The 12,730-nt window shown below is 30.9% G+C and overlaps 1 protein-coding gene across 2 annotated transcripts in view; it reads left to right on the top strand.

The window, feature by feature from the left end:
- LOC148626548 (protocadherin Fat 4-like) overlaps positions 1-12,730 on the top strand; it is a 110,250-nt gene that overhangs the window by 10,934 nt on the left and 86,586 nt on the right. Inside the window, exons 4-7 of one of the 2 annotated variants that reach the window (XM_088570626.1) lie at positions 2,064-2,183; positions 7,596-7,799; positions 9,808-9,954; positions 11,303-11,496. In XM_088570626.1, the coding sequence (XP_088426752.1) occupies positions 2,064-2,183; positions 7,596-7,799; positions 9,808-9,954; positions 11,303-11,496 (665 nt within the window). Of the gene's footprint in view, positions 1-2,063; positions 2,184-4,891; positions 5,012-7,595; positions 7,800-9,807; positions 9,955-11,302; positions 11,497-12,730 lie in introns of both variants that reach the window. The other variant, XM_088570625.1, reaches the window with a different exon arrangement.

Genomic DNA, 12,730 nt, shown 5'->3' with positions numbered 1-12,730 from the left:
AACACACCCTAAATGTGCTCATTACTATCAACTATTTCATTTTGCTTAATTGTAATGTAAGTAACAAAATGTAAAACTTCAATTATTCACAGGACATTGGTCCAGTAATATTTCCTACTTGGCTGAAAAAAGGTTTCACTAGTAAATATATTTAATGAGACATTAGAGACTTCAGAACAATTCAAGACATTTAGTAATTTTTTTCAGAGCCATTTCAAGACTTTAGTTCTTTTTACTGGAAATAAATGTTTGTTGAACTAATTTTTCATTAAAGATGGAAAATATATCAATTTTGGTTATTATGAGTTGCACTTTTTCTCTATATCTTATGGTTATAACAATAACAGTTTTTTTTTTTACAATACTTGAATAAGGTGTAAATTTTCTTGATATTTTTTGGGGGTCTATGAATGTTACTTTGAGGAGGGTATTAACTCTACTTTGGGTGTTTTTTTTTGACACCATTGGATAATTAAAAAATTCCTGAAATTCTTAGGAAATGTTAAGTGTAAAATTAGTCATAGTTATGACATCAGAATGCATTGATCTATTATGATTTCATAACTTACGGCAAATTTAACACTTGTTTTTTTGTGAAAAGGACAGCTGTTTTGTGACAACAGAACACTAAATACAGTCAAACCTCGTTAAGTCGAGGTCGCAGGGACCAGGCTAAAATGTTTGAGTTATCTGAGGTTCAATTCATCCGAGGTCGAGTGTAGTATGGAAATATTTGGTTGGTAATTGTTTCTGCTTTTTTAATGATTTACACATGCTGTATTGCTTATACATGTATACATTGTACATGTACTTCACTTTATCAGGATACTTTGAGGTGTCTTTTTTATCGTTTTGGAAGATAATTTTGAAATGTTGTGCATTAGATATGTTATAAATTCTAAGCAACATCGAATGTTTTAGGGGAAGTTTTTATTTTAATTATTTTCTGTACATCGAAAATGTCAGTGTTACATGACGTGTTGCTTTGAATAAATCAGTATCGTGAATACCGTAAAACCATGTGCACTACATTACAACAATTAAATTTCAGATAAATTAGTGAAATGGACAGATGTAAGAATACACCAGTTATTATCATCTGTTTTTCGTGTAACTAAATGATTGGATATCATTCCAAGAAAGAAAATATATCACAATTTTTTTAATCATTATCAAAATATTGATAACATTAATGATTTGAATGCCGAAGTGTGATAATCAAATTTGTTTCTTTTTACCTGGCAAACTTTTTTGCATTTATCAAAATTGATACACAAATCAGGCCATAAAGGTGTCAGCAAGTAATTACATAAGCCGTGCTGAATGTTGTAAAAATAAACTTTGGTCATCATTTGTTATAAAGCAATCCTAATAATTAATAAAAACCTATTGAAGGGGCTGATTGATAACCTCGAGTTATCCAAGATTTCGATTCCTCCAAGTTTGAGTCATTATTGGTAAAATTGTATTGGAGTAGGAGAATTTTGGCCCGGACTGTCAAATTAGTTGGAGTTATCCAAGATTTTGACTCATCCAAGTTTGACACATCTAGGTTCAACTGTATTATTATTAAATTTGAAAGGTTAAAATTAAATGAAAATTACAGATTTTTTGTTAATACTTATAGCCTCCATTTCTCTAAAGATTATTGGTTCAGCAGTGGTCATTCCAGAGTTTAACAGTGGGGATCAAGGCCCTTTGGTAGCAAATTTAGGGGTCATTTTGGAAAAACAGGTGGTTATAAAAATATGTATGAGTAGATTACATCTTATATTGAACTACAACATTTGTTTTAATTATTGTTGTTCTTTTCATAAGTAAACAAGTACTTGTTCTGAAGTTATTTGCTCATTATTGCTTTTTATTTAAAAACTTCCAATTGATGAAATAATAATTCCTTATAAAAAGGCCTACTAAAGTCCTCAAGAGTTCAAGTTAGAATTATTGTCCTTGAAAGATATTTTTTTCGGGTGAATGAAGCAAGCTTTCTAAAGCTTTTAGCTATGCTTCAGTATTTTGTGCTGATATTTTAATGTAAATATCAATACTTTAATGTGAAACAGGTATCTGTATGGACACTGTGGACTGTATGTGAACGTAATTGTGATGTTGGAGTCAAGCGTAGAAATAGGACTATTATAAAAAACCCAGTCTGTAAAGGACAGCCTTGTCCTAGCCTTGCCGTGAGTCAATTCAGCACAGTTCACACTTAAATGCACAGTTTAAAAAAAAATTATGACTAGTTTATGCACTTTTTGTGCACTTGTTAGTCTGAGCACAAAACTGGTGATGGAAATAAGTACTAGCGTGTAGGAATCAGGCATTTGGTTAAACATAGTTGGGGAATACTTCTGTCTTGTCAGTACAGAAGAATAAAGACCAGATTTTACATATCTTCTTGATAAAATGAACTACAGGTTATGAATGAATGTAATTGTACTGCAAATGAGCAATCCAGGGACATATGTATAATAACTGTCAAAATTTGAAATATATAACCTCTTATTGAAAATTTTCTAATTTTATCAAAATGAAGAGAAAAATGATGGTCAATATTAGTATAGTTGACCATTGTAAATGAAAATGTGCATTGACTGGATTGGTTGATGGCATGTATCTTCCAGATTTAAAAAAAAATTGCCTGATTTTTTCAAAGACTTGTACTTATTTGGTAGATGATGAATAACAACTATCATAATGGTAAATTACACTTTTATTGAAGTTGAATAGTTTGTTTTCATGTCCCATTCCATGAATCAGGGGTATTATTGATCCACATGTCCATCTGTTTGTCTGTTTTGTTTCTGAATGATAATGAAGAACTAAACCAAACTGTTTCATAGTTTAAACTCAGTACTTTGGACCACAGAATGCAGGTTTAGTTTGGTAAAATATGACTATACACATTTCTTGTGTTTAATTTTTTATGCAGATTTTAATGAGAAGTAGGTCTAAGTCTGATATGTAATGTCACACTTCATTTATGGGGACAGTATGATCACATACATTTTTCTAGATTACACTCATTCTGTCATGAAAAGTAGTGAAGGGAAAACGTTTGTCTTGTTATGCACATTTTTTCTCACATGGGTGAGAACCAATGGCAAAAATCTTCATTTTAAAAATAATTGATATTACAAATTGTGTAAGAATTATGGAGTTTTATCACTTGAAAGTTTTAATTCTGGGTTATCTGTTATCACAAGATCAATTTTCTCAATTGTGTAAACTCATGTCTATTATTTTATTGATTTCTGATAGTCAATCTTTCAATAATCTTTCAACTTATTGTTTTTTGACCTGATTTAAAGCCTTACTTACTGTTATTGATAGAAAGTACAAGGTGTAAAAAGCAATAGCACTGTACTCACAAAGCCAGATGTTTAAAAAGATTTTTTAAGATATTGAGAAACTCTTCCGGTATTTAATAGCAGTACAGATATATTAAGGATGTTCACTGGTCATATTCAGATATCTTTGACTTTTTTACTCCTCTGGTTTTTATACATTTCATGGCCTTGATGTTATTGCCCAGTGACCACCACTTTTCTTTTCCTAATTTCATTAAGCACACCTTTAAGAGTGATTTGGGAAGTTTTTAATGACTAATCCTTGTTATTTCTTCAGTTTTTTTAATTGATAAAACTTACTAAGACAAAACCTATGGTAAATCTAGAGAAATCCTTTTCCCTCCAAAATTTTACCGTGTTAGAAACTGAATTTTTTGTCAACATAGACCCACCATAATTTTACATAGACAGCACTGTACATTTGAAAGCAATTTTAGCCAATTTCGTCATAAACCTGCTTGATTTTACATAGACTCGGTCTATAGGTCTACTGCTAATTTCTTTCACTGATTTTAAATGATCATAACTCAAAACCACATGTACTAACTCATCTGTCTTTTTTTTAAATATTTTGTTCTATCATTAAAGTTCCTGAAAGATTTCATAACCCTTTGAAACCCTTGTTATTCTGAAATAGAGCAGCGTACATTCTTAAATGCATTCCAAGTCAGTAGATTTTATCTTGTACTGGTTAATTTAACTAATTTCATTTTTTTAATCTATAAAGATAGAATAGAACTTCATTGTTTTTATTGATGATCTCATTCACTGTGGAAATTGTCCATATTGCACATACCCATTCAGCAAATGAAGTTGAGTGGAGTTACCAGGTCTTCATAAAGCACAGTGGCAACTCAGTCTGAAAAAATAAATTGTAGCTTTCACATATGTGCAAAATCCATTTAACAAATCAACCAGTCAGAATGAGAATAAATTGATGCAGGAAAAAGATTGAAAATTTTAAATGGAAATGATTTATAACACTAGTTTAACTTTTGGTTGAGACAGATTTTATTAATAGTTGAGCAACCATTTTACTTCACAATGGAAAGAGGAGAAATTGTTTTAAAAATTCATGCTGACAGATGAACTTCTTATAGAAAATCATATGGGCTTAATTAAATCATGTGTAAGATTGAAAAAAAGTATTGAAAGTATAAAAATAGGAGATGTGGTATGAATGCCATTGCCATCCACCAAATGCCAAGCAAAGAACAATTAGACTTCTACAGATCACCACATGGTCATCAAAAATGGGCAAAACACATACCATAAAGCAAGCTTTAAATGATGTGACAGTGAAACTATTCATAAAAAATGAAAATCAACCTAATCTATAGAAAAAATGTAAAATGAATAACATTGAACATGAAAAACCATGACAACCACTGGACTGCAGGTTTCTAGTACTGAAGTGTTGTTTTCCTTATAATGCTTAGTTGTTATTCACATAGTTCCTACCCAGTCACTTATTGCACTTGCATGCATTTTGCACTATAATTTCATTATTTGCACATTCTGCACATTTTTGCACACTGTAGATGAATGAATGGCAGGAATGGGAAAGTTGTCACCGAGACTGTGATGAGGGCATACAGATCCGTCGAAGGACAGTCAAAATTAATGCACAATGTCGTGGAGCCAAATGTCCTTCAAGTATTGTAAGTTTGTAGATGTTTATTTTTTGGAGAATGTTTAAATCTTCTTGGGTATGTATATTTTAGAATTGGCAATGATAAAAGTTTGTCTGTTGAAAAATAGGATAAATTTTCCATGTGCATATTGCTTATTGCACGAAGTGCAGTTAACAAAATATGCACATTGAAAATTTATGTTATTTTTCAATAGACAAAATTTTTATTATAGCCAATTCTTATAAATTAATTTTAAAACATATTTTTATCTTTAAACATGAGAAAAGTAGCTCTGAATTCAATTGAATAGGAGCATGTCAATATTTTTTTATCCATTGAGATATAACAAAATTATTTTAACCAATCAGATTACAGTATTTATCTCAAATTAATTTATTTGTATATATTTGTCATTTCCCCTCAGTTTTCACTATGTAAATATGGTGCTATAGAATTAATAACTGAAAGGGAAAAAAATGCATTAAAGTAAATTATTTCATTTATAATCAGGCAGCTAGTGATTTGGATTAAATAATTGTGAAATTCAGAATGGGTCTTTTTAGTGGCCTCTCCAGAAAATCAATTAAGTATTCTTTAAAATTCATATAAGAATTCTGATTTAAATGGGACATTTTCAGCTGAATAAAATGTGATAAATGACACATGGGACCTTAAATAATCCAATCACTGAATGTTTTTTTGGGAAAATAGTTCTATTTAATATTTTTGCTTTTTTCCTTCTATTTGGAATTATTTACTTGTGAGTTTGGCACCTTGTAGTATATTTGGTGTTCACACTTCATGTAGGAACAATGTTCATATATTCTTCAACATCAATATGTCCCATTATGCAAAAACATTCCTAGACATCATAACATACTATATATTTGTTCAGATGATTTGAGCGGTTTTGGTGACATCTTGATTCAGTTATTTTGTATATATCTTACTTTTGTTCATGATAAGATGAAAAGAAGACAGCAGTATTAATAAGTTTGACAGATGAGTGAAATGTTTTATAAGGTTAAATGAAGCTAAAATAAATTGATAATATGGAATCCAAAGTATTGAGGAAGATGTCATGCTGCACATATGTTTGATTTGTTATATTTCAAGGTTTTTTTCATGTAATCAGAAAAAAGATTTCCATTGAGTTTTTGTTGTGACCTTTCTGAATTGGGAGTACATCATGTTGTTCATTGATTTTTATATTAACTCACAGCGCATTTTAACAATTTATATTTATTTAACGTTATAAGAAATTATGCAACTATATACATGTACATGCTTCAGTATGGTTTGTATAATTTATTCTATTACCTCTCCATAAAATGTATACTAACCTGGTATTAAAGTTATGTTAAGCTTACTTCTATTTGAAGAACAAAACAGTTTTCTTTAAATTATCAGGGTGATTTTAACACTTTTAGAGTAACTTCTGAATTTTTTTTCACTCTTCAGTTAATTCAATATTTGAAAACATTTTTTTTTACCGTGGATAACTATTAGATAGGGAAAATACATAAAATGAATATCACATCTAGAGCCTGTTTTGCAACTGATGTTGTGTACATCTTGATTACAAGTTATATTCAAATTAAGAGATGGTCCATGTAAAAATCAGGCAGACCCTATGATATGACTGGCACGGGGTAAATTTGTTCCCGTGTAACTTTTTTGTTCCAATGTAATGTTTTTTATCGTATGTATGTCAAATAGTACAAAGATTTTTTTAAATCAACAATGGGTGACTCAGAAAGCATTTTTTAAAGTTCCCAAAAAAAGCAACCAATTTTTTTCACAAAATGAAAGTTATCTCCCTTTTTCAATGAATTTCAATGCTTTCTGTGTAGTTTATTTCTCTTAAACTGTTGCAGTTAATATGAAACCAAAATTTGAACTTTGAGAGAAGGATACATTTGCATTTTGAAATGGATGAAATTTTTTTAAAACAAAATTTGTCATGTGCAATCCACTGCCTGGTTTTTGCATGGACACCCTCTTAGTTAAACTATCTTACTAATTGTTCCATTCAGCTGGGGTGAACTAACAACACTCAATTCTAATTTTCTTTAAGATATGATGATTTGTTTGATTAGTCAAGTTGATTTCAGCTTTGTGATTGTGGAAGCATTATTTAAAAAGAAATATCATGCAAAAGATTCTACCATATTTACGTTAACTCTTATTTAAGACCTTTAATATTCTAATCTATAGGAGACCTTTTTATTTTGGATGCAAAAAAGTAAAGGACCCTTTCTCTTGTAAGCAAATTTGAATCTCTGTAGAACGAATTACTGTTAGATCAGTGTCTTGAATGGAACATTAGATTGAAAAAGGCCAATTAACTTCCCGTTTATGATAGTTAAAGTTTTAGGATTCTATTGGAAAACAAATGTTCTACATTCCCTTGTTTTTAAAGTTTATTCATAAATAGTTCCTTGGAGCTACAATAGTATATTGCAACCTATATTTATATCAGATTTCAGAGTCCCTTGTTGTAACAGCTGGTTTGGCACCATGTCTCAAATAAATTCAATAAAACAATGTTAAAATGTATTCATTTTTTAATGTCATTGTTCAATAATTTTCTATTTCTTTTTCATTTAAGAGTTTTACACACTGCCATTTGAAGTGTAAAGGACTTTGTAACCAGGGTGTATGTAGCTGTCCTGAAGGAGAAACCCTGGCTTCCGATGGTGTGACATGTAAATTAATTGTATGTCCACCAATTCCATCCCTCTCATATTGTCCACCAGAGCGTCCTAATCTTGGAAGTTGTTCATTTCCCATGTTCACCACTTGTTCCGAGCGTGTAAGTGATAACTATTTATCTAGAACTGAATTTTGACGTTCAACTCACTAGCTTCTTTACGTCAACAAAACAATAGTCTATAATTGTTTTCTTTTGTCCAGTTGTTGAAGAAATTCTTTAGCAGATAAAATGGAATATGTGTATCCATAAAATTTTGAACTTTTGAACGCGTTCATAGAATTTCACCAAACTTGAGTAGTTGGAGGCTAATGGGATCAGGAAGACTTACTGAATTTGAGGTTAGTAGATTAAAGGCCAAGGTCACACAGACTTGACAAAATATATTTTTGGGGGCGAAAATTGGTTCTGGTGTGCAACTTTTGAGCGCCTTCATAGAATTTCATCAAACTTAGACAGATGAAGGCTTATGGGGTAAGGAAGACATTTATTGAATTTGAGGTTAGTAGGTTAAAGATAAGGTCACACAAACTTAACAAAATATAATTTTGCACTTTGCAATATTCCATGAAATTTTACTTTTAATGCGAGGCAGGGGACCTTGAACACTGCTCTTGTTGATAATCTTATTGGAAAGGTTAAATCAGTCCTGTAAACATTAGATGAAATTATTTTCTGTGGATTCTGTCAAATGCTATGGGTATTATTTTTTTGTAATGTAGGAATATTTTGTAGTATGGGAATGATTTTAGCAGGACTGGTACTGTATAGTGTAACCTACGTGTAGAACAATATTAAACACTATGCTACTACTATAGTAATTCAAATTCCAAATGAAATACAATGTATGTACTATCACTCAATGAGGAGGTGCATTCCCAGAATTTCACATGGAATGCTTTGATTTATTGTTTAACTGCTCTAAACCTGTCTACTAAAGATTATAATAAAAAACACCAACAATTAAATTTGGTGCGTCACAGGGTGCAATTATTGTAAACTCATTATTTATGACTAAAATGCTTTCCTTAATATTTATAATATGTAAAGAATTCTCTTCTTGTTATTGGTGATTTTCTTTGGCTTTTTTTAAATCTCTATTTTTTTTATAAGGTCAGTTTCCAATTTTGCCTTTTTCCTAGAAATGTATACAGTAAAAATTAAAAAAATTATTGCAGTATAGACATTTATAATATCAGTATATTGACTAGAAATAGTATAGGATTAAATACTGTTTTTCCAGAGTTTATCAGTGTGTAAAATTGGAACATTTGCTTACTAAACAAATAAAATGTGAAGGACCTTCATGTCAGGTTTGTGAGTGAATGGTCTGATTTTACACATCCAAAAATTCTTGAAAAATAGTATTTAATCCTTATATTTCCAATCTCTAACTATCAAAAATATATCAGTAGTTTTTTTTTCTTTTCGTGAATGCTCTCATTTAGTTAAATTGACACCCAAAATTGATATTGCATTCAACTGACAATGTGACATGGTTGTCAATTGCAATATTAAGTATATACAGGCTTCTGATAACTGTAGTTTTTCAAAAATTGTTGTTTTGAATATGCAATGCCGAAAATGAATGGAAGAAAGCAGATAATACCATTTTAAGCCTCTAAATGGCTCTGTCTTTTGTCAAAGAGATAGTAGCCACGTTGTTTATGATTTTTACATGGAATTTACACTATATAAACTGTCATCGCTGAGGTTGTAAAAGGTGAACAAACCAATCATAATGCATGCTTATTAGATTGGAATTATAAAAAAATATACAGATTCGGCACAAGTTAATAATGAAATATTAGACAGCATACGTTGACATGCATGAAAAAATGATAAGTATTAACAGAACCTGCAATTCGAGATAACCAAGCTCCTGAGTCCAGGAATGTTCACATGTTTTTGGTAGCACAGTAGCTCTTTAAATGAAAATCATATTTATCACTATATTAGAACGTAATGACAATTTTTTAATATACAGTACAATAAAGGAAGGAAAAATGCATTTTAATTTTTCTTTGTAAATTTCATTTTTCCAAAGTGACGTTATATGTGTAATGTATTCATGTATATTATTATGTATGAAATAATAATTTGTTTACAGACATACAACACAACTTGTAAAGCCTCTTGCCAACAGGACAGAGAGCTGATGCCCCCGCAGGAGAAGTATCAAGTGATCTGTCAGAAAGATGCTAAATGGTCTCAGCCAAAAATTTTCTGTAGCCCTAAAAACAATCCACCTCAAGATGTAAGTGACTAACACGTCTTGTTACTGCTTGTAAAATGTTGCTTAGATTCCAAGAAGTTTTAAATATGAGTGATGATTTTTCCGTTCTTTTAACAGAATTCCACAATTTCAAATCTAGATTTTACTGTTAAGGTTCTTTTTTTACAGTATATTTACTTCTGATTTAGCCAATTTCCACTTTGTTTGTAGACCTGGTATAATCATCCCAGAAGTACAAGTCCATATAAAATTCATACACTGCCAATGGTAGAGGTGATTCCTTGTGTAGAAAAACCCATGAACAAACATGCTTCATTAGTATTTTCACCTAATGACAGCATGGGTAGGTTTTTGACATGCATGAATCACCTGTCTGATTTCTACAACTGTTACTTCAATACAATTCTCTTTTGACAGACATTTTGTTGTATACTTTTTTTCAGTCTGTCTATTTATTGTAATTGAAGCTTTTTTCACAGTCCACACTAGTGATGTTTGATATTCATTGTCAGCAATTAATGTCCTATACAATGTAATTAGGTGAAGCTTGCTTTAATAATTAATTATGATGTTAAATACATTATATTAACGTCACTTGACATATGGATAAAAACGTTTTGCACTACAAGGAATAAATTGTTTTGGTGACTGCATTTCTTTCCTCAAAGTTATAAATAGGAAGAAAACAAGGAAATTAGAATACAAAATACTAGGGTAAACTGGTATTCTTTTTGAAATATGAAATAAATTTACTACAGAAACTCAGTCATCACAATAAACCAGTTGTCTGAAGCCCAAGGCTTGTAAAAATGCTTTAGGCCATAAAAAATTCATTTACAGGCAAGTTATATGTGAAAAAAATCTAAAAAAATGGTTTGGGCCTGTGGGTCAAAATGTTAGCTGTTCAGACTAGAAACAGCCTTTGCTTTGAGGTTAAAGACGGTGACCATTTAAAAACGAGGCAATGGTTGTTAAATGATAAATTTTGTTTTCAAAATTTTTTCACCTATTTCATATCACAATGCGTCCTTTCTCAAAATTGAATGTTGGTTTTGGATAAACTGCAATGACAAAAGAAAAATATATTACTTAGGAAGCATTGAAATTAATTGAAAAAATGGGAGACAACTCTTTAATTTGAGGAAAATTTTGTTGCTTTGTTAGGGAGATTAAATATCTTTTTCTGAGCTATCAATTGTTGATTCAAAATAAACTTAATACTTTTTGACATACATATGCTATATACATTACATTGGAACAAAAAATTCAGTGGGATAAAATTTACCATGTGCCACTCGTATCACAGGATCTGCCTGATTTTAACATGGACAGCCTCTTAACTAGATTTACTGTGTACTCCTAATTTCAGATTGAAATAGACCTAGCCAAGACAAAGATAGACGAGAATACCCCTGCTGGATACTGCCTTTATATGGGGACAGTTGATGATGATTATGACAAACATGTCTACACTATTGTTCAGGATGTATCTGATAGATTTTATATAATGGAGCACAGACTTTGTCTAAAGAGAACAGCTGACTATGAGGAACCACCTACAAAGTGAGTGATCTACAATCTTTATGCTCAGTTATTAGCTTAAACTTCCTGTTTGACAATTGTATATTTTTCCTCTGCTCTATAGAAAAGGGTTACTGTAAATCACTCATCTTTAGTTAGACTATATATTTTTTGCATAATAATTTTCACTTAATTTACTAGAATAGATAAGCATGAAAAATAGTAAGAGCAAAAATTATTTTTAAAACTAAAAACATTAATCATGTGAAAATCACAAAAATTGATGCCACAAATATGCTTACTTGACATTACTATCTAAAGTTACCATGTAAATACCGGTAAATATGTTTATACTAGAATATTTCACAGTTGTAGTGTCATGTTTGTCTGTTACAAAGTTTTCCATCACATATCACTGCAAATACACATCACAAATATATCACTTGATATATTGAAATGACTGGGTGATTTTGGAATCACCTTGTGTGTCTGTCAGTCCGTTCATTCAAATTCTGTGGCAATTATCTTGGCTCCCAATATATGGTTTGATTTTAAATTTGGTCTGTGACAGATTGCTTTACAATATAAACTTCCTGTTTCATGGGACTTGGCTATTTTTCACCATGGATTGATAGAGACAATTTTAATCACAAAAACCTCAACTCCCAATGGAAGGATTGATTTCATATTTGATTTGTGGCTTTATATGGATAGGGAATACTTTGTAAATAATTTTGGGTGCGGTTCAATATCAAATTCAATGGGATATCTCTGGCACAACAGCCCATGCAACTTCATGCCCCTGCAATAAAAAGGGGGGGCATATTAATTTACCCCTGCCCGTCTGTTCGTCTGTCTGTCCATCCGGACTACATATGATCATGGCTTGTCCGGGTATCCCCTTGTACAGTTTTCGAACTACATCTAAAATATTTTACAGGATATTTCTATGATTAAAGTGTGCAGGGTCAAAGGATTTTGATTTTCATGAAATATTATGGAAATTGGTGATAGTTAGACTTAGCAATTTTACTCAGAAATATATGGATCCTGGCTTGTTCAGCTATCTCATTGTACAATTTTTGAACTACATCTGAAATATTTTACAGGATATTTCTACACATGATGAAGGTGTGCAGGGTCATAGGATTATGATTTTCATGAAATATTACAGAAATTGGTGATAGCTAGACTGAGTCATTTTCATCAGAAATAGGGCTATATGGCTTTTATGGCTTTCTCTTTCCATAGTTTTTGAACTACATCTAAAATATTT

This window comes from Perna viridis, chromosome 2 (assembly GCF_037379345.1).
Source record: "Perna viridis isolate PV_CMFRI_1.1 ecotype Kerala chromosome 2, ASM3737934v1, whole genome shotgun sequence".
Taxonomy (NCBI): domain Eukaryota; kingdom Metazoa; phylum Mollusca; class Bivalvia; order Mytilida; family Mytilidae; genus Perna; species Perna viridis.
The sequence above is the reverse complement of the archived record's forward strand: the minus strand, read 5'-3'. Positions and strand labels throughout refer to the sequence as shown.